Raw genomic sequence first — 25,994 nt, forward strand, 5'->3', positions numbered from 1 at the left:
AGAGAATTGTCAGTTTTTTCAAAGAACCGATTTTTGGTTTGTTCATCCTCTCTACTGTATGTTTGTTGTCAATGTCACCTTCCGTTCAGTTTATGCTACTATTTATAAAGTCTTAAAAATTATGCTTAGTTCATTAGTTTTCTGCCTTTTTTCCTTTCTAATAAAGTCATTTAAAGCTATAAAGGAACCTTTTAATTGTTGCTTTTGCTGCATTCATAGACTTTACATACAGTCTTATTCAATCTCAATATTTTATCATTTTTAATTACGATTTTTCTTTGATCTATGTGTTATTTAAAAGTCCCTTCCCTTCTCCTCCCCTCCCCCTCCCCTTCCCCTCCCCCTCCCCGTCCCCTCCCCCTCCCCTCCCCCTCCCCGTCCCCTCCCCCTCCCTTCCCCTCTCCTCCCCCTCCTCTTCCCTCCCCTCCCCTCCCCTCCCCTCCCCTCCCCCTCCCTTCCCCTCCCCTCCCCTCCCCTCCCCCTCCCTTCCCCTCCCCTCCCCCTCCCTTCCCCCCTCCCCTCCCCTCCCCTTTTTGAGACAGAGTCTGGCTCTATCCCCCAGGCTGGAGTGCAGTGGTGCTATCTTGGCTTACTGCAGCCTCCACCTCCCAGCTTCAAGCAATTCTCATGCCTCAGCCTCCCTAGTAGCTGAGATCACAGGCATGTGCCACCACGTCTGGCTAATTTTTGTATTTTTAGTAGAGATAGAGTTTCACCATGTTGGCCAGGCTGGTCTCAAACTCCTGACCTGAGGTGATCCAGCTGCCTGACCTTCCAAAGTGCTGGGATTACAGGCGTGAGCCACCATGCCCGGCTTAGAGTGTATTTCTTAATTTCCAAACGTAATATTTTGTTGCTTTTGTCTTTATTGCCTTCTAACTTAATGACATTGTGGTCTGAGAAGTTGGTCTTTATCTGAGTTATCCAGTCTGATAGCCACTGGCCGCTTGTGTCTATTGAGCACTTGAAATTTGGTTAGTCCAAATTGAGATGTACTGTAAGTGTAAAATATACACTGAATTTCAAAGACTCAGTACAAAAAAAAGTAAACATTTCATTAATAGTTGTTCATGGCTGGGCGCGGTTCCTCACGCCTGTAATCCCAGCACTTTAGGAGGCTGAGGCGGGCAGATAATGAAGTCAGGAGTTTGAGACCATCCTGGCCAACATAGTGAAACCCTGTATCTACTGAAAACAAACAAACAAACAAAATTAGCCAGGCGTGGTGGTGGGCACCTGTAATCCAAGCTACTCAGGAGGCTGAGGCAGGAGAATCGCTTGAACCCGGAGGGTGGAGATTGCAGTGATCCGAGATCACACCACTGCACTCCAACCCTGGGCAACAATGTGAGACTCCGTCTCAAAAAAAAAAAAAAGTTTTCATATTGATTACATGTTGAAATGACAATATATTGGATATGATGAATTAAATAAACTACAAAATTAATTTCACTTTTTAAAATGTGGCTACCAGAATATTTAAAAGTACACATGTGGCTTATGTTTCTGTTGGGCAGTGCTGATCTAAAAAAGTCTTTTGAAATTTGTTGATATTTGCTTTTTGGCCCAGGCTTTGCTCAGTTTTTATATATGTTGCCTGTATACTGGAAAAAAATATGTATTCTCTAGTTATTAGGATTAATATTCTGTATATATTTTTATATATGTACAGATGAAGCTTGTTGATTTCATTAATTATTTTTTATTCCTACTGATTATTTTGTCAGCTTTATTTATCAGTAGTTACAGAGATACATGAAACTTTCTTGCTCTCATGGTGGATTTGTCTTTTTGCTTGTAGTTCTACCATTTTTTGCTTTATACTTTTTGAGCTTATGCTATTAGATGCTTATAAGTTTAGAGTTGTTATAGCTTCCTGGTAAAACTACATATAATTATGTAGTCAAGTCTTTGCCTCTAATGATTTTTTGCTTTAAAATCTCTTTTATCTGATTATTAATACAGCTACAAAGCTTTATTTTGGTTGGTTATTTGCCTGTTCGTATATTATTCCATTTTGTTATTTTAACCTTTTTGCATCATTATGTTTTAGAAATGGGTCTCATAAAGACTTTATAATTGTATTTTCTTTCCTTAAAGTTCTGATAATTTTTGTATTTTTCTGAAATATTAGTTCATTTACATTTGTTATAGTTACTGATTTATTTACATCTACTCCTACCATTTTATTCTGTGCTTTTTTTTGAGACACAGTCTCACTCTGTTGCCCAGGCTAGAGTGCAGTGGCGTGATCATAGCTCACTGCAGCTTTGATCTCCTGGGCTCACAATTCTCCCACCTCAGCCTCCCAAGTAGCTGGGACTACGGGTGCATGCCACCGTGCCTGGCTCTTTAAAAAAGAAAATTTTAGTAGGGCCAGGGTCTGGCTATGTTGGCCAGGCTGGTCTCGAATTCCTGAGCTCAAGCATTCCTCCCGCCTCAGCTTCCCAAGGTGCTGGGATTACAGGCTTGAGCCACTGCACCAGGCCTGTTTTGTGCTTTGCATATGTTTTGCATTTCGGCACTTTCTCCCTTTCATTTCCTCCTTTTGGATTATTTTTTTCTTACTCCTTTTTATCCCTCTAGTAGTTTAGATGTTTCCTATCCTCAGTTTATATTTTTTTGGTGGTTCTCTTAGAAATTTGAGCACAGGCCAGGCTCGGTGGCTCACACCTGTGATCCCAGCACTTTGGGAGGCCGAGGCCAGTGGATCACAAGATCAGGAGATCGAGACCATCCTGGCTAACACGGTGAAACTCTGTGTCTACTAAAAACACAAGAAAAAAATAGCCGGGTGTGGTGGTGGGTGCCTGTAGTCCCATCTACTCAGAAGGCCTAGGCAGGAGAATCGCTTGAACCTGGGAGGTGGAGGTTGCAGTGAGCCAAGATCATGCCACTGCATTCCAGCCTGGGTGACAGAGCGAGACTCCATCTCAAAAAAAAAAAAAAAAAAAAAGAAAGAAAGAAAAAAGAAATTTGAGCACAAATAACTAACTTATCAAAGTATAAAGGTAGTTACAATCTTTGTCTTACTCCAAAATGATATAGGGATCTTGGAATGCTCTAATTCCAAGTGTGTACCTTTCCAATTTGTGTGTTGTTGTTATCCAGTAAATTGGTCCTATCTTGTTTTTCAAAAAATCCCCAAATTACACACTGTTATTATAGTTTCATACAATCAATGTTTATTTAGATTTAACATCTTCATCATTTTCTTTGCTCAAAATTCTTCCTTTCATCTCAGCTTTTCTATCTGAGATTGTTTTTCCTTCCTTCTGCCTCAGGTTTATCTTTTAGCATTTTGTTTATCGAGCAAAGCAAAATTATCAAGAAAAATAACAGCTCTCTTGATTTTTCTCTACAGTATCTTTATTTCTTCCTTATTCTTGAAAAGTATTTTGTCTGGGTCCACAATTGATAGTTATTTTTTTAAGCACATTGAAAATATTATTTTTCTATGTTTTGCTTTTCGTTATTACTATTGAGAAAGTAGCTGTTAGTCTAATTGCCATTCCTTTATAGATAAAAGGTATTTTGGTGAATGGGATCATAGAATAGTAGTTGAAGTTATGGCCTCTGGAATCAGACTGTCTGGATTTAAATCCCAGCTCTTTGGTTTTCTAGCTGTGTGACATTGGGCAAGCTGATTAACCTCCCTGTGCCTCTATGTGCCTTAGTTTCCTCTTTTGTAAAATGGGGGAGATAACAGTACCAGTACCTCATAAGATTGTGGTGAGGATTAAATTAACTAATATGTAAAGCACTTGCCACAGATGTAGCACATTTTATGTGCTATTCAAGTGTTAGCTATTATTTTTTCTTTTTATGTATGTAAGGATCTCCTTATCATGAGTGTTGATGTGTCTAGGTATGAATTTCCTTTTATTTATTCTGTTTGAGATTCACTGAGCTTTTTGAATCTGTAAATTTTTGTCTTTTATCAATTTTGAAAAATTCTTAGCCTTATTTCTTTAAACACTGCTTCTACCCATTCTCTTTCCTCTCTCCTTCTGGAACTTTAGATTAATCATTTTCACCCTTCCTTCCTTCCTTCCTTCCTACCTTTCTTTCTTTCTCCTTTCTTTCTCTTTCTTTCCCTCCTCCTCCTCCTCCTTCTCCTTTCCTTTCCTTTGCTTTCTTCTCCTTTCCTTTCTTCTCCTCTCCTTTCCTTTCCTTTATTTTGAGACAGCGTCTTGCTGTGTCATCCAGGCTAGAGTACAGTGGTGTGATCATAGCTCACTGCAGCCTTGACTTCTCGGGCTCAAACAATCCTGCCACCTCAGCCTCCTGAGTAGTTGGGACTACAGGTACACACCACCATGCCTGGCTATTTTTTTTTTTTTCTTGTTTTTGTAGAGATGGGGTCTCGCTATGTTTCCCAGGCTGCTCTCGAACTTCTGGCCTCAAGCGATCCTCCTGTCTCGGCCTCCCAAAGTGCTGAGATTACAGGCGTGATGTGTCTCTTAGTGCTTCACAGTGTCTGCTGTGAAGATTCTGGATAATTTATTTAAATGTGTTGTCCAGTTAGCTAATTTGTTTCAGCTGCATCTAATATGCTATTAAACCCATATATTGAGTTTTTAAATTTTAATTAAGATTGTTACATTTTTCATTCCCAGAAGTCGTGTTTCGTTCCCGATCAAATCTGCCCAGTTGTTTTTTGTAGTTTTTTTGTCCTTCACTCATGTATTCGTCTCCTTTTATTTCTTTAAACATATTATACATACGTAGTTTGTATTCTGGTCTGATAGTCCAGTGTTGAAAGGCCTCGCTCGTCTCATTCTCCTGCCTGTTGTTTTGGAGCCTCATAACGTGGACATTAGGACCCCTGAGACAGGGGCCAGCCAAAAGGCTTTGAACTGTGAAGGGCTGGTCTTGATATTCTTCCTGTTGCTCTTCTTCCCACACCCCTGTTTTCTTTGTTTTTTTTTTCTCCCTCTTTCTCAATTTACTTTTTTGAAAGGCTGATTCATTTCCATGGTTCAAAAAAACAAAAAAAGTGAAACTCATCTTTCCCGGCACCCAGTTGCTTCCCTACTGGCAGCCTGGGTTATATAGGTTCTTGCAGATACTTCCTGTGATATTTTATGCGTATTCAAGCAAATACAAATTTTAAAATTCATTCTGTCTGTAACGCGAATGGTAGCACACCACACGTATTGTTCTGAACTTGTTTTTAATAAAAAATATGTTTCTGATTATAAAAGAAATACATGCTCGTTTTGAGTAACATGAATACCCAAGTGTCTACAAGTAGAAAGTGAAAGTCTCCCTGGAGTTTCATTCCCCAGAGATAACCTCTATTATGTATCTGTAAATATATATTTACATAAATGGGCTTATGCAACAGATATTGTTCTGTAACCTATTTTTTCTTTTTCTCCCAATAATACTTCATGACATCTTTCCACGAATCTTTTCATGTCTCCACATAGCCCCACAGCTAAGTGCTTGGACTTTGGAGTCAGACAGAGCTAGGTTCTAATACTAGCTCTGCAGCTTAGCAGCTATAGGACTTTTCAGATCCTCTTGGAGCCTCAGCTTCCTCGTCTGTAAAATGGGGATAGAAATAGTGTATACCTCATGGTGTCATTCTGAGACCTTAATAGCATGAATGATGTGCTTCTGTGGGGCCAGCTACTTCATAAGCCCTCAACGAGTGGTAATTTTTATGATGACTTCCTTACCCTTTATAAGCCACATAGAATTCGTAGTACAAAGTGTCACCATTTATTAACCATTTCCCTTTGATGGTTTTTTTTTTTTTTTTTTTGAGACGGAGTCTCACTCTGTCGCCCAGGCTGGAGTGCAGTGGCGCAATCTCGGCTCACTGCAACCTCCGCCTCCCAGGTTCAAGTGATTCTCCTGCCTCAGCCTCCCAAGTAGCTGGGGTTACAGGTGCCCGCCACCATACTCGGCTAATATTGGTATTTTTAGTAGAGATGGGGTTTCACCATGTTGGCCAGGCTGGTCTCAAACTCCTGATCTCATGCGATCCACCCGCCTCAGCCTCCCAAAGTGCTGGGATTACATGCGTGAGCCACTGCACCCGGCCTGATGGACATTTTTTTCATTAACCATTTTCCCTTTGATGGACAACTTTTTTGATATAATTATAACTCAGTGAACACTGAACACACACCCTTTCAACAAGAATGTCTTCTTTTTGTGAATTCCCTTCCATGGGGTGGCTGGGTCCTCTGGATTCTAATCTCTGCATCCTCTTTCTCTCCAAGGAGGAAGTGAAAATACCCCATGGAGTGAAGCTTGTGTGTTACGTAGGTTTTTACGTTTTATTATTGCTTTTCTTCCTCCCTTGCCTCAGATGGGGTGGAGTGGGAGGGCTCCTCCACAGTAGATGTGGAGATCCTACCCCCACCCAGCCTGCCCTCCCCCAGTGGTTCCTAGTGCTCCCCTCCCTCTGTAATGTTGGATCTTAGACTTTTAGTTTCCTGCAGACCTTGGAACCTGACCATTTCATGATCATTCATTCAAGGATTAGTTTTCAGACTCACCTACTTTTAAAACAATTCCCTGCGGTTTGCAATAAATGAAAAGAATTGAAACACACTTAAAATGGTCTAAAAGCCTAAAGAAAGCAAGAAAAGAGGAAGGAGAAGGGGGATCTTGTTACAACAACACCTTACTCTACCAATCTTGGAAAGGTACACCTGCCAGGCTCAAAGTTAACACTGAGCTTCCTGGCAGCCATAGCAAAAAGCCGAGCAGGATAGATTCCATAGTTCATTAGAAGAACAAAATCTACTTTGCACCTTGAAACAGTCATGAAGGGATTTCTTTTATGGGCAATAGAGGAGTGATCAGCGGCCTTAAAGAGTGTAAGCCTTACAAATGCCTGCATTTGGCTGCTTCAAGGGAGAGGCACACAACAAGTCAGTGACCCCTGAAAGGGGCATGACAGAGCTTTGAGCAGGAGGAGGTGGAGTCAGAACAAGGTATGTCCCTCCTGATGAGATGCATCTGTGGTCAGAAGAAGAGCGAGAGGGTCCTGGCACAGAGTCCAGTTAACTATGAATGTGACTGGGGGTTAAGGGGGAAGTTGAGAAAGGATGGGGATGGAGACAGGCCCCTCTCCTGGGACAGAGGCTAGCCAGGTAGCAAACATTCACTGAACACTATGTGCCAGGCCTTTTCCAAGCATTGCGAATACAGCGGGGACCAAGACAGGCATGTTCTCTATCCTCACGGAGCTTACACTCCAGTGGGAGAGAGACGTTGAACAATTACAGGTGGGGCGAGCACTCTGAAGGTGGGAACAGCAGCTGGCCCCGCTTGCTTCTGAAGTGCAATCTCCCCCGCAGCTGGGTTCCGGGCCAGTGATCCAGCTCCTGGGGGCCGTCAGCCACAGCCAGGCAGGGGGGCAGCTGCCACCAAAGCTGGAGGTTCTAGAGGACTTGATGGAGGTCACCTCACCCTCACCTGCCCAGAGGCTCAGAAGGAAGAAAAGGCCCATGGCGCAGGGCCCTGCTGGGTGCCAGGTACAGAACAAGTGACGTCATTTAATCCTGCTGAGAGAGGCACCTTCACACCTGATTCACAGAGCTGTCACTGAGGCTCAGAGAGAGGGTGCCACTTGCTCGCGGTCGTTCAGAATAGCCAGAGGCAGGGTTAGGCCCCAGCCTGCATGGCTGGCCTGGGCTCCATGTGTACTTCTTTCTGCAGCTCTGAATTCAGGGTGGACTGGAGGAGGGAGGGGCTGGGCCTCCAGTACATCTGGGGAGGGAATAGTCCCTGGCCTCCATTTCCGGCCAATAGCTTGTCTACTCCCTGCCCCAAGGTTTTCCAGCCTTCTCCTTCAGGAGGCACAGCAGGGGACCCTGGTGGCCTCTATGACCCGTTCTACCCTCCAAGAAACGGTTCCCTGGCCCTTGGCGACCCCAACTCGGACCCTGCATGTCCCCAGGTGAGTGCTTCTGCCCCGGCCATGTGCCTCCATCGCTGGAGCATGCGTCAGGGAGGACGTGGGCGTGGGGAGGTGACTAGAGGAAGCAGTGTCCCCTGGGCTGGAAGGCCAGGCCCACCAGCACAGCCTCAATTCCTCATGCCTCCCCTACAGAGTGGCCCAATGGAGGCCGAAGAGGAGTCTCTGCCGGAGCGGGCAGAGGACTCAGGTGAAGGGCCCTGGAGGGAGCCTCTTCTGCTTCCAGAGACTGCTGTGGTCTGGGGAGGACTCGGGCCCAGCTCCTGGCCCCAGCCCCTGCTGTGACTCTTCTCTCCCCGCATCCCATCAGCCTATAGCTCCTCCCCAAAGGGGTGGGGGAGGGGGTGGGGGCCACTGGCTGCCTGGGCTTGGCTCCCAGATGGATAGAGGGAGGGGTCTAGGTCTTTGATGGTGGGATCCCTCTCCTGTCTGCCTAAACCCATCAGCCTTGAGTCAGCCCCCTCCCCTTTCCCCTGGGCACCCCTGGGAGCCTGTGACGCTCTCTCCCCACAGCTCAGCTCCAACAGGAGAAGCCATCCCTGTATATTGGGGTGCGGGGCACTGTTGTCCGTTCCATGCAGGAGGTGCTATGGACTCGGTGAGGCCTTGCTCCCCACTCCCCTGACATCCCAAGGGCCGCCCTCACACGCCCCCGCCTCCGGGGCCCTGCCATGTTCTAAGGGCTTCTGGGTGTCTGGCTAACCCCATTTGGTAGCTGTGCCAGGTCCCTTGCCCACACCAAGAGCCAGTGGAGAGCTGAAATTTGAAGCTGGGTCTCTCTGGCTTAAAGGCTGTGCTTCCCCACTTAGCTGCTGCAGCTCTCAGCCTCGTCTCAGGTCCATCCATGTCAATGTCACCCGCAGCAAATGCTTTCACATAGTGAGAGTCTGTGCCGGGAGCGGCTCAGAGATCTGAGCCCAGAGCTGTCATTTGCTGATGGGGAGACCAAGGCTCAGAGAGGGTTGGACTTTGCGAAGGCCACATAGCAAGTCAATGACAGATGACACCGAGGGCCAGGGCTCCATTTCCTCCCCCTGACTCCTGCCTTACTCTGACCTGACCCCGGCTTCCTCCCCTCCACACATCCTGTGGGCCAGAGACGGGGCACAGGCTGGTGAGTCAGACAATCAAGTTTCAAATCTTGCTTTTGCCACTAATAACACAGTTGTGAGTAAGCCCCTTATTTTCCCTGAGCCCCAGTAACCCCATCTGTAAAAGGAGAATGATCCTATTTCCTCCTCACAGAGTTGGGGTGAGAATAAGTAGGTTCCTGCAGGGAAACACCCACGACAGGAACAAGTTGGCCCAGACCCTGCCACCCACCCATCTGCCTCCCTGTGGGACTAAGTGCCTGGAGAGCCTCCCGGGCTCAGTGCCTCTGCCCTACCCTGGCCTCCACAGCCTTCGGGAGCTCCCAGACCCAGTGCTGAGTGAGGAGGTGGTGGAGGGCATTGCCGCTGGCATTGAGGCAGCCCTCTGGGACCTGACACAAGGCACCAATGGCCGGTACAAGACCAAGTATCGCAGCCTGCTGTTCAACCTGCGGGACCCCAGGAACCTGGTGAGCAGGGCTTTGGGCTGGGCTGGGTCCCCTCTCTGAATCTCAGAGCCCCCGCAGGATGCTAGGGTGGGGGAGCTCTTTCAGCGTGTGGTGCAGCCCTGCCCCCTGCCCCCCCAGGACTTGTTTCTCAAAGTGGTTCATGGAGCTGTCACCCCCTATGACCTGGTGCGGATGAGCTCGATGCAGCTGGCCCCCCAGGAGCTGGCCCGCTGGCGGGACCAGGAGGAGAAAAGGGTGAGTGCTGAGCCCAGTCAGGATGGGTGAGGGGATGTGGGGGCAGAGTGGGTGGCCTGAGAGTGGAAGAGGGAGAGATGGAGACAGGGAGGGAGGGAGGAGGAATTCAGAAAGACAGAAACAAGGAAACAGAGAAGGCAGACAGGGAGTCAGAGAGACCCTCTCCACAAGAGAAACAGGAGAAGGGGTGGAAATGAAAGGGACTGGGGATGGAGAGCTTGGTAGAGATGTGACACACTTGGTTTTCAGTTGAGCTGGACTGTGGGGTGGGGGGGCTTGGGAGAGGACTGTGGTGAGACCTAGAGTCTGGAGTCCTGAGGTACCTCTTTTCTGATCCCAGCTTCAGATGCCCTGGAAAAGCCTGGAGGTCTTCCTGGTACCCCAGGTTGGGGGAGGGGCCCCATAGCCCCTGGGATTCACAGCTGTGTCCCCATATACCCTGTATCCATGGGTCTCTCCCTGCCTGGGAACTGCTGTGGGACAGGGAAGCTGTGGCACTGAGCAGGCTTTGGAGAATGCTCACCTCATGTTTGTTGGTGGCCCAGTGAGAGGAGAAGGGACTGATTTAAGGGCTGAGGCCACTGGGATGGGGCAAGGCACTCCAGCCCCTGCTCTGGAAGACACTGAACTGATGAGAATGAATAACCAAGAGTCCATCAGGTGAATCTGTCCACTATAGGCTGAGCTTCTGTCCAGGCTCTGTGGGGGCCAGGGATCAGGACTGGCTTTGTAATTTGCGGGAGCCAGTGCAGAATGAAAATGTGGGGCCATTTGTTCAACAACTGCTAAGAATTTCAAGGTGACAACAACAGAGCGCTAAACCGAGCGTGGGCCTCCTAAGTGCAGGGCCCTGTGCGACTGCACAGATCTCACGCCTGCGAGGCTGATCCCACCAGAGAGGAGCAGACCTCCTGTTCTCCAGGGGTTGTTAGAAAAGGAGAGACAGGTTTTCAGGAAGTATTGCAGATAGAGTGACATTGATCGACAGTAAGACTCACCACTAGCATTTACTATGAGCCATGTTCCAGGCTAAGCACTCTATATATGTTGTTTAATATAGTGCTTTAAATTAAATGCCTACAGAACAGATAAACTGAGGCTTAGAGCAGCTAAGTGCTTGCCCCAGGCCATACCATCTTATGAATCTTTATTAATGGCCCAGTGGGAACTCCAGAGCCTGCACTCTTTCAGCAACACCACACCCTTCCCAGAAAAGGATGAGGTACCGTCAGAGGTTGAATTGACTTGTGGGTGAAAGTGAAATCCAGGAAGGCTTCCTGGAGGAGGCAGGACTTGAAGGGTCAATCAGTGGAATACGGAGAGGTAGCGCTAAGGGTGGAGGGCTTCCCAGAGGAGGGGTATGGCGGAAGTAAAAGTGTTGAGGAGAGGGGAACCACAAGAGAGGGGCCTCAAGGGAGGAAAGTGAGCACTTGGGCTTTTGATGGCCAGAGGCCCCCTAACTGGGCTCAGCTTGGGCTGCTCCACCTCTTCAGGGCCTGAATATCATTGAGCAGCAACAGAAGGAGCCGTGCAGACTTCCAGCCTCCAAAATGACCCACAAGGGCGAAGTGGAGATTCAGCGGGACATGGACCAGATGCTGACCCTGGAGGATCTGGTGGTAAGTTGGAGCCTGACCTGGTGCTGGGCAGAGCCCATGCCTGGGGGTCCCACGCCTCGCCTCACCAGCAGTGTGGCCTTGGGCATGTCACCTTACTGCTCTGAGGCCCACCTTGTTTGTGATAAAATGGGGACAGCGATCCTTATCGCATAGGGGAACATGGGGTGGGACAGTGCTGCTGGCACAGGCCTGCCAGCACCTTGTCACTGTCGGTCCTCCTCCTTTTGGCCTCACCCCAAGGCCCCCACATGAGTGGTATTAAGTCCCATCATCACAGGCATCCCCAACCTCAGGCATTCTGCCCAGATCGCTGCTGGGAAGCAGCAGGCTGCGCTGTTCCAGGCAGTGACTTTTTCAGATGGAAGGAAAGAAGACCCACTGTATTCAGTGGATTGGTTTAGGGATGCTCCAGGCAGGGAACCACCCGGCGCCCTGGCAGTCCATCCAGAGGAACTTGTCCTCAGACCTGGAAAGCCAACGGGAGTGACAATAGTCTAGGGCTCTTGGCGCTGAGGATCTGCTCCATCCTTATGTCCATCCTGCTCCTTCCTCACCCGTGGCCCCGGCTTGCACATAGCCTGTCATGGTGGCTCAGCAGCTCCAGCATCCATGAAGCTATCATCTCAGACTCCTGCAGTTGATTAGAACTTTCCCTTGGCTTCCTTCGGTCACTCTCAGAAGGCCACTCTGGCTGTAGTTGAGTGTTCTGTGGGTCAGATGTTCACCTGGGTCTCATCAGCTGCGTGTTCAGGAGAGGGGTGCAGGGCAGGTCCCTTTAACTATATTTAGTCAGTCAGTATATTTATGGGGCACCTACCAGGTGCCAGGCACGGTTCTAGGCACTGGGGAAGTGACAGTGAACGACAGAAATCCCTGCTCCCCACTCCTACCACTAATATTCAGGCCAACGCCTGGGAGAACCTCTACCTGTGCCAAGAGGATCCCTAAGGGGTGTGGCTGCTCCTCAGTCTAAATCAGTTTGTATTCCCTGAACAAACTGAATGGCAATGTCGGAGAAAGACCTAGATAGCCACAGAGAGGAAGAAAGAAAGGAGGTGGGAGGGGAGGGGAGGGGAAAATAACACATGATAACAATCTTTACTGTTTATTGAACACCTACTGTTCGCACCTTTTACAAGCAGTGTCTCATTCACATCTCACAATGGCCTAGGAGGTTGGTGCTATTCCCTGCCCATTTCTGGGATGAGGAACCTGGCGCCAAGGTCACATATGTGTGGTGGGGAAGCTGAGATTTGAACCCAGGCTGGCTGACTCCAAAGCCTGTGCTTTGAGACTGTTCTGGAGGTGGTTGATAAGAGTAGAGTTTCAAAATCCCTTTAAACGTTCCTAAAGCAGTGATTGTTTTATGTTTAAAGCTATTTCTAGTATGAGGAAAAAAAGTGATTTGGCAATAGACGTCAAGAGTCTTTAAAATGTTCCTTCTCCCTGATTCTGTCATCTGCTTCTGAAATCTTGTCCTAAGGACATAATTTAAAGTTTAGGAAACTACTTTCTGCACAAAAATGTCCTCAGTGCTATTTAGTAATAGTGAAAACCTGGAAATGACCCAAATGTATAGCAACAGAGATGAGACGTCCACTCCAGTCTCACCCCATCACAGCAGTGTCTACGGGGACTATATGATGTGACAAATGCCTCTGCTATTATTAGTGAACAGAAAGAGAACACTAAGTTGAATATTTGATCCCAGCTGTTTCAGGAAAAGGACCCCCCAAACCCTGTGTATAGAAAAAGATTATAAAGGGCCGGGCGCGGTGGCCCATACCTGTAATCCCAGCACTTTGGGAGGCCGAGGCGGGTGGATCATGAGGTCAAGAGATGGAGACCATCCTGGTCAACCAACATAGTAAAACCCAGTCTCTACTAAAAATACAAGAATTAGCTGGGTGTAGTGGCACACGCCTATAGCTACTCAGGAGGCTGAGGCAGAAGAATCGCTTGAACCCGGGAGGTGGAGGTTGCAGTGAGCTGAGATCGAGCCACTGCACCCCAGCCCGGGCAACAGAGCAAGACTCTGTCTCAGAAAACAAACAAACAGAAAAAAAAAAAAAGAAAAGAAAAAGATTGTAAAGGAATACCCAGAATATCAACAGTGGTCTCTGAGTGGTGGGACAAGAAGTGATTTTCTTTTTAATTTTTAAGTTTTGGTGTTTTCCAAATTTTCTTTATGAGTTCACAGTATTTTGTTAATAAAACAACATTTATTATTGAGGAAAATAAACCACATCCTGGGGCCCCCTACCCATGGAGGGCTCCTGGCATCCCCAGCCACCTTCTCAGCCTGCCCCTCTGTCTTCTGCCTCCCAGGGACCGCAGATGTTCATGGACTGCAGCCCACAGGCCCTGCCCATCGCATCAGAGGACACCACGGGGCAGCATGACCACCACTTCTTAGACCCCAACTGCCACATCTGCATGGGTGGGAGGGGACACGGGAGGGGTGCAGGGGTGGCAGCTAGGCTGGGGCTGATCGTGCAGTTCAGCAGCAACAGGGATTTGTGGCCTGGGGAGAGGGTGGCAGAGCAGGGGTGCCCGTGCCCCAGGTCACCTAGAAAAGAACCTGGTTCAACCCTGGCTCTAAAGCCCTGGGCTGGCTTCAGCGCTGCTGCTGCCCCTGTTTCAGCTCCTGCCTCTGCTATTTGCAGACTGGGAGCCCTCGAATGAGCTGCTAGGCTCCTTCAAAGCCTCCAAGAGCTGTGGGGACAATATCTTCCAGAAAGCCCTAAGCCAAACTCCTATGCCTGCTCCAGAGATGCCCAAAACCAGGGAGTTGCTTCCCACGGAACCACAGGACAGGTGTGGGGTTGGGAGCAGGGAGGTGGATAACCCAGCAGGGTTGAGGGGGAGGCCACTACCTGGGGCAACAGACATAGCACTGGCTTTTTCTGTGTGGCCTTGGGCAAGTCTTCCCTCCCTTGGGAACCTCACTTTCCCCATCTGTGCAATGGAACTAATCATCCCAGCCTCCTGGCAGCCCCCTGCACAAGGCCAAGCTTGGGCCAGTGTTCCAGTCCCCACAGTGGGGACACAGGATCTGCTCTGAAAAGAAAGGAGGTGTCGGGGAAGTCCTCATGGCCTGCTCTGTCTGGCCCTGTCTTCTGTCCCTCCCTCTAGGGTCCCTCCATCTGGGCTCCATGTGCCTGCTGCACCCACAAAGGCCCTGCCCTGCCTGCCACCCTGGGAAGGTGTTCTGGACATGTTCTCCATCAAGCGGTTCCGGGCCAGGGCCCAGCTGGTCTCCGGACACAGCTGTCGGCTTGTCCAGGTGCACCTGCCCTCCTCGCCAGGGATTCCCTTACACACTGACAAGCCCAGGCAGCCTCTCTCTCTCTCTCTCTCTCTCTTTCTTTCACTCGTGCATTCTAAAAAGTCATGGGCACCCCTCTCTGTGCCTGGCCCTGTGCAAGGCATGGGGGCAAATGAGATGTTGGTCCCATTCCCACAGAGACAAACAGGGTGAAGGACTCCCTGTCACCCATAGCAAGAAGGGCCCAAAGGAGGGTTTTAGGAGTGATCGTTGAGTGGCTTAATGATCAGCTAAGGTGTCGGATGAGGGCAGAGGATAGAGGAGGGAGGGACGGAGGGGCTTTGGAGAAGTTGTAGATTAGCCAGTACAGGCTGCAGACCTCCATGGGGCAATTAGAGCTTTCTGGGCAGCCACTGAGGGTCCTGGAACACTGCCTGCCCATCTTTGCCACAGGCTGCAGCCTTCCAGGTGGCTGGGAATGTGTCCACCCCGAGTGGGTGGGAAGCTGGGGGGCTGACTGGCCATCCTTCCTGCCCCCAGGCTCTGCCCACCGTGATCCGCTCGGCAGGCTGCATCCCCTCCAACACTGTCTGGGACCTTCTGGCCAGCATCTGCCCAGCCAAGGCCAAGGTACCTGCCCACTCTTGGGTACCCCCTCTTTTCCTAGCACCTTACTCCCACCTCCCTCTCGACTTCTAGAGTAGAGGCCTGGCTTGGATATCTGGGTCTAGTTCCCAGAGTGACTGCAGACTCACTGTGTGACGCTGGGCAGGTCCCTCTGTTTCCTCCTCTGGAAGATGGGGACATACGTTCTCATGGAGTTCTCAGGGGTTTCAGGGATCCCAGGGGTATTGGCAGGAGCAGAGGATGACTGCGCTTACAGCTGCTCTCCTCCTGCCACCGCAGGATGTCTGTGTGATCAGACTGTGCCCACATGGGGCCCGGGACACCCAGAACTGCCGCCTGCTCTACTCATACCTCAATGACAGGCAGCGCCACGGCCTGGCCTCTGTGGAGCACATGGGGATGGTCCTGCTGCCCCTGCCTGCCTTCCAGCCCCTGCCCACCAGGCTGCGCCCTTTGGGGGGCCCAGGTGAGTGCCCAGTCCCCATAGCAGACCCTGCCTCTGCTCACTTGGTGACCAGACCAGGCACGGTTGACACAGTCACCCAGCAGAGGCAGGCACATCTCAGAAGGGAACTCCTCACCCAGCCAGGCAAATGTGAGAATAATGACAGCAATAGCTCACGCTTGGATATCATGAACTGCGTGCCAGCCGTTGTTCTAAAAGCTTTACCTAGATGAATTCTTGTAGTCTCAGAATCACCCTATGAAAATGGTACTATTAGACTAGACTGTCCATCTCACAGACGAAGAAACTGAGGGAGGAAGAAGGCAAGTGACTTGACCAAAGTCACACAGCCAGTCAATAGCAGAACTGGGCTTCACTCCCAGGCAACATGGCTTCAGAAACCTGGCCCCTAACCACCACACCACACTGCCTCTCAAGGTAGGCACCCCTGAAGAGAAACTCCAGGGACAGCCACATTTGACCCAGGCAGCAGGACAGAGGCAGGACCTACACACACTTGACTGTAAATGTCACCTCAGAGAGGAGGGAGGGATGTTTCACCACAGCCATGGGGGGCCGAGCTCAGCCTCTGTGCATGGACACCCTCCATGGTGTGGCTCAGGAAAGCAGCCAGGGTGGCGGTGGGCACTTTTCCCACTCCTGAGCAAAGCGCTTGGCCTTTTGGGGCTCCATGTCCTGAGACGATGAGGTAGACTTTGAGTCTGTAGAGTCTTCAGGTCAAACCATCCATACCCCAGCCTCAGCCAGATGAGCCTTGATCCCGCAGAGCTCAAATCTTCCGAGACAGCCCCACCTTCCTACTTACTTTTCCCAGCATCTCATGGGCCCCATCTCACTGTGGAGAAGCCCTTCCTGGGATCTAGCCTCCAGATCTGCTGCAGCTAAGCTGAACACAGTTCTTCCCCACAGGCCTTTGGGCTCTTCCTGTCTCCCCTCTTCTTTCCCCAGGTCTGGAGGTCACTCACTCAAGTCTGTTGCTGGCTGTGCTGCTCCCCAAGGAAGGGCTTCCAGACACAGTAACGTCCAGCCCCTGGTTGGGGAAGGTTCAAAAGATGGTCTCCTTCAACAGTAAGGTGGAGAAGAGATACTATCAGCCAGATGACAGGAGGCCGAATGTCCCCCTGAAGGACACCCCTCCCCCAGGAGGTGCCTGGCAGCAGAGCCAGGGCAGGGGCAGTATAGCTCCAAGGGGAATCTTTGCTTGGCAGAGGCCCCCCAGAGGCAGGGGGAGGCTCTGGCCAGAGCCTGAAACCTGGCAACATCCTGGGCGAGGGCAGTGGCCCCCAGAGCCAGGCTTGCGCCAGTCCCAGCATCCCTATTCAGTAGCACCAGCTGGTCATGGCTTTGGCCGTGGCCAGCACTTCCACAGGGACTCCTGTCCCCACCAAGCCCTGCTCCGGCACCTCGAATCTCTGGTGACCATGAGTCACCAGCTCCAAGCCTTACTGTGCCCCCAGACCAAGAGCTCCATCCCCCACCCTCTGCAGCGTTTGTCTAGCCCCCTTGCAGCTCCAGAGCCCCCTGGCCCAGCCCCTGACTCCTCTTTGGGGCCTACAGATGAAGCTGGCTCTGAGTGTCCCTTCCCTAGAAAGGCCTGACCCTCCTTATCCACCAGAACAGGGGTTTTGATGCCCTCACTAGTGTTGAAGCCTGTTCTAGAGAGAGGCAGGACTGCAAGGAGAGGATGGTCAGCCCTACTTACCTGCCCTGTTTGAGCTTCCTGTTTGACAATGTTTGCTGTTGATTTTTTGTTCAATAAAGAATTTGGTAAAATTGGGATTGCATCTGCTAGCTGGTCAAGAGAGTCCCTGGTCCTGGTCAGATGTGGGTTGAGTGGGTGTGTCAGTGAGTGTCTTGTGCACAAATGTGCAGCCTTGCTCATTGCTGGTCTGAGGTCCTGAACCATCACTGTGCCCCAGGACACAGCTGTTGCCACGGTGGTTTCTGGAAGCATTTTGCGAGTATTCTGAACGAGGAGGAAGAGGAGGTGGTGGGAAAGAAAGTAGGACCGAGGTTGGGGGTGGAGAGAGAAATGGACAGAGCCTTTTGGAGGGTCACAGACATCCAGACATCAAGAGATTGCTAGCGAGGAAAAGATGAGCAAGTTGCAGTGGTTTTTAAATTTTTCAGTTAATACTAAGATTTTTTTTTCCTTTGACTAGATGGTGAAGGATAGTACATACCTTCACCGTATTCCCTCCAAGTCTCTGAGTCTATGTGCTTCTGGGGGATCTCTGTGCACTAGTGTGCCTGCAAGCATGTGAGAATATCCGTGTGAGTTTCATGGCCTGCCTGTGTGTAGGTCTCTGTTGAGGAAGTCAGGAGATCCAGATTGGGTGACTCCTCTCTGTATCTCTTGCCAGATTCCAGAGACTGGTGTTAGAAAATGTCAAAGGTGTTAGCTTTGGTGGTGGGCATTCAGTGTGGGGTTGGAGACTGGTATTAGGGTTGGACGGTGCTGCCTTGCCTTGGGCCTAGAATAAGCTTCTAACAGCAGCTGTAACTGTCAAGCGTTTCATGTGGGGTGTACCTCGAGAGAACTGAATCTGCGGACTCATGGGGGATCCAGCTGCCAGGGCCAACCAACCCAGCGTGGGGAAAGGGGCCTGGCTTTCAGGAGAGAACCTCTCTAGAACCCCACCTTTCGCCCCGGGGCCAGAAGGGCCCTACCCGCTCCTTGCTTACCCCTTCGCAAAGTCCACCCATGTACAGGCCTCGCCCTGGATCCTGCTGCACTGGGAGGGGTAGGGCGATGGTCGGTTGGGGGAGCCCTTCTCTGCCCCATGAGCTCTGCGGCTGCCCTACCCGCGGACGACAGCAGAGGGGGCCCTAGGCCTTGGGATGGAGGTCGGGGCTGGCAGGACCGGAGTCAAAGCGGGGGTGGGGCGAGGTGCGGGAACTTAGCGCAAGGAGTTGGAAGCGGGGGCGAGGTAGGATGCGGGTGGGGTGCAGGTGAGGGGTAGGGAGAGGGGGCTGGACAGTTGAACCGGGAGAGGGAGCGGGGCTCCTTCGGGAACTTTTCCGGCTCGGAATGGCCTGGGAGCGCCGCAGCCTCCGCGCTCTATGCAAATGACGCAAATTACTATGCAAACCTACAGCTCGGTTCTGAGCCCACAGTTTGGGTGGTTTTCCTAATGCAGTTGGTATGGAGGGAAACGGCTGTGCACCCCCTCCCCTCCAGGCCCAGGGCTTCCTCCGGAGAGCCGCCAGAGCCGCTCTCCTGGAGCACGCAGGCAAGAGCGAGCTCTGAACTCTGGGCAGGGATTTCCTTTGGGAGCTTCAGTTTTCCCCTCTGTAAATGGGGGTGATAACGCGGCTCTGTAACAGCTCGCCCGTGGAAGGGCTGTAGGTGGGCCCCGAAATCCTGCAGCCTGCTAAACATGACACCCTCCCCCACCCCCGCCACCTTTTGGCCCCAGTCCACGAGCCCCTTGCCTCTCTCTCTCGGCAGAGGCCTGGAGTGAGGATTAGGCATGACGTTGCTAGGGGGCGTGACTGACGGTTGCTAGGCTCCAGGGACGTTGCTATGCAACGCTGGGCGGGGCTTGTTGTTGCTAGGCCGGAGCTGGAATCTCCTGGGACCCGGAAGGGACACCTCGCGCCCTGGGTTTTAGTGGAAGGCGCCCCAGGCTACCAGGGATCGCGACGCTGCTCTCCCGGTGACTTTCTTCGGGCCCGAGCTTCCCCCGGCTGGACGCGGTTTCTGAGGGTCCTTCCGGTTCACACTCTCTGCCACTCCGTGATCCTCTTGGCTCCGGAGTGAAGAACTCTGCGTCTTTGTGCACGTGTCTGTGCGCCTGCCTGTGGGGGGGGTGGGGGTGAAGAGCGGGTATCGCTTTTGGATTTCCATAGCAACTGCTCCTGTGTCACGCCATTGCTCCCAAAGGTTTGAGCGGTTGCTTGTACAAATTTACATATATCTGCATGTCATTAACATAGAGGCGGGGCCGGAACTTGTTTGGGCAACTATCCCTGGACGGTTCTCTTTGCTTCTTCCTCATCCTCGTCTGATAGGCGAGTGGGCTGCGCATGCGTGAGTGTTTAGCCTGTCCATGTTCTCAGATGTGGGGTGGATGAGTGAGCTGTGATAGTGACCATCAGTTCCCTTTCCCCACGTCCCCTTATTGAACCCTTAGCATGAATCCATCCAGATATCCCTGACTGAAGACACTCAGCTTCCCAAGCAATGCCAGGCCTTGTTGGCACTGCTATTCCTTTTCTGGCTGTGTGGCCTTGACAAGTTTAGTTGCCCTCTCTGCGGCTCAGTTTTCTTCTCTGTAAACAGGGATACTAATCCCTAACTTACCAGGTGATGGGAGGGTTTAACGGGATGCCACTTTTACACACACTAATTGCTGCTTTCTGGCCTACAGTAGGCACTCAGTGGTACTCCCTTCCTCCCTCCCTAGAGCCTAACTCTTCTCAGAACCCAACCATAGCAAATCAACTTCAGTTGCCGCTTAAGACATGACAACTAGACACCAGAAGAACTTCCAGATGTCAGGGAGACTGGATTTGATGCACAGGATGAGGACTATTGTTTTCTCTATTTGTCCTTCTTGGAAGCTGGAGGTCAGGTCGGTGAGTGTGGACCCTCCTACCGCCTCCCCTTTACACCCTTGTCTCTCTCAGGGAGCCCACTGGTTTCCAGAAAACTTGCTTTCTTGTCCCAAAGGCCTGGAGCCTGAGACGGCTGCAGCAGTGACAGCTGAGCTTGGGAGGCCCGAAGACCAGGGCAGAGCAGGTGGTGGCTAAGGAAGTACCTTCCAGGACTGAGGTGTTTGGGATGGAGTAGGACTGGGATGGAAGGGAGACTGAGAGCAGAAACTGCTTGGAGAGCCACATGTCTGTGCCTTTACCAGAGAGGACTGGGGAACCCTGTCCCAGTCCTTGCCCTTTCTGAGCCTCAGTTTCCCTGTTGTAGGCAGTAAGGACTCCTCTGTTTCAACTTGTGTGGGGGGTAATAAGTCAGCTCAGTATGGAGAACCCTCTGGTTGCTGCAGCTATGTAACAGTGCCATGGAGGGAGTTCCCTGTTCTTTGTGCTGTGCAAGCAGAAGCCGAGAGGGACCCCTTAAGTGTGCTGGATTGGAGCAGCAGAACTCCTGGAGGCTCTTGTTCATTTAAAAACTGGGGTTGGCTCCTATCCTGTGTGGAGGAAGATTGTTGGTGATGGACAGGGGTATAAGAACTGGGTTCCAAGGGGTTGAGTGGCTTCCTGGAGGAGGTAGGACTGCATGGGGACCATACTCTACAGTTGTCACTCTGACTGCTGTATGCAAGACTGCTGTCTGCTGGTGGATGGCGGTGGGCCAGCCACCTGTGCTCCACAGGTGAGGGTTCCAGGGACAGGCTGTGAGCCTGGCAGTGTCTGGCTGGCCCACCTGTGTCCCACTCTGGGGGCCAATTAAGTCTCCATCCCTAGCCGCGCCGATTAACAGTTAATAAGGCAGCAAACACCTGCAGCTATGGAGGCGCATTAAGAGCAACAGTCGGCATAATACACAACCCGATAAGTGAGCAATTAACAACCGGAGAAAGATTAATAGAAGCAATTACGTCCTACTTGGAGCTCTGTAAATACAACTGTCAATGGCCAGGGTATTCAGTTCAGTCCTGCCTGGCCCCACCCCAGGCCACAGTCTCTGTTGGCAGGGGTGCCCACTGAGCCAGACTGTGGATCCTGGACCACAGAGGCATGTACACAGGCACAGATATGCAAATGCACACAGAGATATACACATCCAGACATACTTAGAGAGGTGGCCCACAGAATGCAGTCATACAGATATAAAAATTCCCCACTGTCTCACATACTCGCATTCACAGACGGGTACACACAGACACACATAGGGCCTTCCAGAAGCATACACAGAGATACACAGAAAAATACCCATAGTGTCACAAAGATACATTTTCACAGAGCTAGAGCCACACAGACTACCAGTGACACTCACATATACAAACAGACATGTAGACACACACAGCTTTTTACTCATAGGGTCACATGTGCATACAACCCTCCTGTGATGCCCTTCAGAGGGTTGTCCATAGTGGGTGAGAGCAGCAGCAGGGCCCTGGACTGAGAGAGAACTGGAGTGAACTGGAGAGAATTGGACTGAGAGAGAACTGGAGGGTGGGAGGGGACACAGGAGGGACAGAATGTGTGTGAAAACATGCAAGCGTGTCTGCATGCATGTGACTCTAAGCATGTGCATCTTTGCAAGAATGTGTTTCACCTATATATGGGCACATTCCTGTGTGTAAACATGCATGTGCCTATACGTCTGTGTGGCTGCATGAGGTGAGTGTCTGTCATGATGCCTGGGTATATGTACGTGTGCTGTGCCCAGCAGATGTGTGACTACACATGTGGGTGTCTGGATCACGTGTGATCATGCTGTGACAGTGTCCATATCTAGGTAATTGTGTGCCTGTACTTCTGAGTGGCTTTACATGTGTCCTGTCTCTGTGCTGGGGCCAGGGAGGGACACTTCCCTGGGAAGCCTGGGATGGTGCCTGAAAGCAGAGTTGTCCCCCCACTGCCCGCCACCGGAATGGGACTCAATGACAGGCAGGGATGCTCTCAGGCTGACTTGGCTTCCCTCATAGGGACTTCCAGCCCCTTTCAAGAGATTGACATGGAGGTTAATTTCTCCTGCTTGAAAGCTGAGCCAGGAATTCACTGAGCACCTTCCTCTTAAAGCCACAGCTCCAGTCCCCACTGGGCTCAAGCCTTCCCCACCCTTGTCTCCACCCTGAGCTTCCCTTGGAAAACCCCCAGACGTGAGACCCATGCACTTTGCTCACATTCTGGGACATACACTGTCATGCACAGAATACAGTCATGCAGACACACAAACATGGCCAGTCATGAATACAAACACGTCAAATTGTGCTTATTGTCACACCCCGACCTAGCCACCGTGTGCACAGGCTGGCCACACGCACAAAGTCCCACACAGCTGCACCCCCACATGCCCACTCGCCCATCACTCTCTGAGATGAGCCCAGTGCCAAGCTGGAGGGCCCAGAGGGGCATCCTGCGACAGGTCCCCCCACTTCCCCAGCCTGGCCAGATGGTGGAGGCTGACAGGCCCCAAGGGAGCTCTCCATCACTGCTAACCCGCTGGCTGACAGGCAGGCACTGAGGCCTGGCTCCGCCAGAAGTAGGCTGGGGTGCAAATAAGGAAGTAATGAAGCTCATCAGCCTCTCCCCTCAGCCCCCACTGCCCCAGGCCAGGATAGAGCCTGTCCCAAGGTCTCTCATTCACACTCAGACATCTACAGGACACAGAAGGACTTGGATGCATGTGGGCATTCTCCCTCTAATGCCACAGGCACAGGGGCCCCTTCTGCAGGGTGAGCCACTCACCAGGCCACAGCTGACCTTGCAGAGAGCCCGCCTCCCCTATCTGTCTCCCACCACCTAATCAAAACAGGCAGAAAACAATAATGTTCAGGGAAACAGATCTGAGGGTCCCAAAGCCAAAACATCTGCCTGTCAGTCTGTTCTTCCATCAGTCCATCCAGCCTTCTGTTTGACTTTTATTCACTCAGTCCTTGTTTTTCATTTATTCACTTGCTCATTCAGTCATTCAGCCAATAAAGACTTTAAACAAATCATGACATTCAGTCCAATGACCTGGCTGCCCTCCTGGCATCCTGGCCTGGGGGTGCAGGAGCTGGGAAAGGAGAAAAGGGGGCCTGGGTTGTGAGGGAGGAGGAAGAGGAAGTGGAGGGGATCCCCGTTCCCTGCTTCTTGCTCAGTCTCTTAAATGAAAGAGAAGGGGCTTCTGCAGCTGGAGAGAGAAAAAAAAACAGCCAAATCCTAGGATAATAGATAATAATAGCTAACGCTTACGCACTGGTACTCTGTGCCAGGCACTGTTCAAATTGCTTTACATGAATTAACTCAGTTCATCCTCATAACAACTCTGAGAGGCAAGTACTATTATTAACCCTACTGGGGGGCACAGGAAGGTTAAGTAACTTGCCCAAGGTCAAACAGCTTGTCAGAGCCACCCCAAGTGTTTAAAGAGCCTAGGGCAACAACACAAAAGGCGGTCCCCAGCCCTCTGCCCACCTCCCTTCTCATCCTACCTTGGGCTGCATCCTGCAGTATAAGGGCCCTTGTCTGCATGCCTGTGGGCACCCCAACACTGCAATCCCTGCTAGGTCCACACTCCTGGCAAACAGCCACCCTTTGGGCTTGAGGAGGAAGGACGCGCATGGGAAAGTGGCTCCGTAGACTCTGGTTGTTGGCTTAGGCCTCCTTGGGCACGGAATTCCAGGGTCGTGGGTTGGAATATGGCCTAGAAGGGGACTGGAGCTCCAGGTGGACCCTGAACTTTTGAATTCCTCACCCCCATGCAGAAGAGGGCCAAAGGATGTCATCTAAAGTGGGACCCCAGGGCATGGACCTTGTTTGCCCAGGTCTGAGAGTCCTGGGGACAGTAAGTGGCAGGTCCCAGATATAATCCCAGTCATTCCTGTCAGAGAGGCCCTCTCCCGAGACTGGTGGGGGCTGAGGGAGTGGAGAGGGAAGAGGTTGCTGAGTTTTACTTCCCCATCCCAACTCTGACCTTACCAAGTTCAGACCATTTCCACCAATGGGTACGCACCCCAGCTCCATGCTGGGTGCCGGGGTCTGTTGAGGATGACTCGAATTGTTTTTCTTCCTGTAAATTGACCAATTATGGTTGTATTTATTTATGGGGTACAAAGTGGTGTTATGATTTTTTAATACACTGTGGAATGATTAAATTAAGCTAATCAGCATATCTAGCTCCTCAAATATTTAACGTTTTTTTTTTGTGATGAGAACATTAGAAATTTACTCTCTTAGCGATATTGGAATGAGTTCTCATCTTGTCACCCCTCCCTTTCTGTTTCCGCTGGCATCCCCACCCCTCCTGACCAGGGACTGGGGAAGAAGTGGAGGCTCCTGGGATTGGATGGGGACCTTCCGCGTCAACACAGCCAGCCCCTGCCTCTGCTTCCCCAGGATTCCTGCTGGGCCTCCAGAGGCTTTTCCACACAATTACCCAGGCCAGGAATTTCGATCTCTGGTGCCAGCCAGGCCCTTGTTATGCAAATATAGGGAAATGAGATGCAAACAGAGCCGTCGCAGATTAACAGAGAAATCCCTGGCAGCTGGAGGAGTCACCTTAAAGTCAGTTCACCCCAGATTCCCCAGTACCCCTCTCCCAGGCTCTGTCGGGCTGGGCCTGCCTGGCCCCTCCCCTTCCTGGCCACCACTTTTCTACCCCCTCAGAAGCCTGCTCAGTCACAGGAAGGGGCTGGACAAGGGGGGCCACCAAGGCCCACCCAGCTTGAGATCTCTGCCTCCTCCCCTCACTTTAAAGAAATCCAGGCAGGGGTGGAAGTTAGCGGGGAGTGGTGAGTGGAGCTGAGACAGAGGGAGACTTCTGTTTTGCCCCATAGAAGAGGGACTTCACACACACACACATGCACACACACACAGTTGAGAGTGAGAGCAGCCCCTGCAATACACACGTATACACTCATGCTGACAGTGACACAAGCCTGGCAACACCACCCTACAGGCCTGGCCAAGCCCCCCTTCCCCTGATACCATCAATCAAAGCACAGACACTCAGAGGCTGCAATGCAGAGGGCGAACAGGCTATGTCCCTGGCCTGGGGTCTGGTGGGTGGTGGGTGCTGCTGGTAGGTCCCTGGCTGTATTTGAAGACAGAGGGAATGCAAGATCCCACCTGGGGCTTGACCCCCGGGAAAGGGGCTGGGAGCGTGTGGAAGAAGCCGCAGCCTGGATGCTGCCCACCAGAACCCCTTAGGGTGTTCAGGCTGGTGTCTACGTCCCGGGCATGCCCAGGGGAGCCTGGCCCCTGACTGGCCCAACCAGCCCAGGCCCAACTTCTAAAAATAAGAGCCGAGAATCTCAGCCTCTGGTTGGTTCTGCAGGAGCCTGTTGCCTTGGCAACGCCTTCTCAGAGGCCTCCCTCCTGGCTGGGCTGCCCCATTGAGCTGTGGGTCCCTATGCCAGCCCCCTGTGCTGGCCTCTCTGCCAGCCAGCCCTCTGCCCTGTCCTCCTGGAGGAGGGTGGGGTGTGGGGGGCAGGGCAGGAGGGAGGACCTTGGGGACTCTGGCTGAGCATAATAGCCTGTGTGTGAGAGCCAGGCTGGGGCTGGCAGTGTCAGAGGCCATGTAACTGTAGGGTGGTGACTGTGTGTGTGACAGTCCGGTATCTTACAGCTCCTGTCAGGCTCTGTCCCTGGATGTACATCAGTGCCTG

At 51.4% G+C, this 25,994-nt stretch overlaps 1 protein-coding gene and 1 long non-coding RNA gene across 10 annotated transcripts in view; one reads left to right on the forward strand and one right to left on the reverse strand.

The window, feature by feature from the left end:
* SPOCD1 (SPOC domain containing 1) overlaps positions 1-17,494 on the forward strand; it is a 30,920-nt gene extending 13,426 nt beyond the window's left edge. For 4 of the 9 annotated variants that reach the window (XM_063713664.1, XM_024239068.3, XM_063713656.1 and 1 more), the window contains 14 exons: positions 6,237-6,278; positions 7,323-7,499; positions 7,799-7,924; positions 8,078-8,132; positions 8,456-8,540; positions 9,344-9,503; positions 9,621-9,737; positions 11,231-11,356; positions 13,685-13,796; positions 14,023-14,173; positions 14,492-14,642; positions 15,165-15,254; positions 15,531-15,717; positions 16,666-17,494. In XM_063713664.1, coding sequence (XP_063569734.1) covers positions 6,237-6,278; positions 7,323-7,499; positions 7,799-7,924; positions 8,078-8,132; positions 8,456-8,540; positions 9,344-9,503; positions 9,621-9,737; positions 11,231-11,356; positions 13,685-13,796; positions 14,023-14,173; positions 14,492-14,642; positions 15,165-15,254; positions 15,531-15,717; positions 16,666-17,315 — 2,229 coding nt within the window. In that variant the 3' untranslated portion in view covers positions 17,316-17,494. Of the gene's footprint in view, positions 1-6,236; positions 6,279-7,322; positions 7,500-7,798; positions 7,925-8,077; positions 8,133-8,455; positions 8,541-9,343; positions 9,504-9,620; positions 9,738-11,230; positions 11,357-13,684; positions 13,797-14,022; positions 14,174-14,491; positions 14,643-15,164; positions 15,255-15,530; positions 15,718-16,626 lie in introns of all 9 variants that reach the window. The other 5 variants (XM_063713665.1, XM_063713661.1, XM_063713660.1 and 2 more) reach the window with 2 other exon arrangements.
* LOC129059467 (uncharacterized) lies at positions 15,882-25,638 on the reverse strand. The gene is made up of 4 exons (XR_008525388.1): positions 25,456-25,638; positions 24,307-24,397; positions 19,352-19,518; positions 15,882-16,777 (listed from the first exon to the last, which is right to left on the reverse strand). It is a non-coding gene; the product is annotated as an uncharacterized LOC129059467 (long non-coding RNA).
* Positions 25,639-25,994: the final 356 nt, after the last annotated feature.

Source organism: Pongo abelii, chromosome 1 (assembly GCF_028885655.2).
Source record: "Pongo abelii isolate AG06213 chromosome 1, NHGRI_mPonAbe1-v2.0_pri, whole genome shotgun sequence".
Lineage (NCBI taxonomy): Eukaryota > Metazoa > Chordata > Mammalia > Primates > Hominidae > Pongo > Pongo abelii.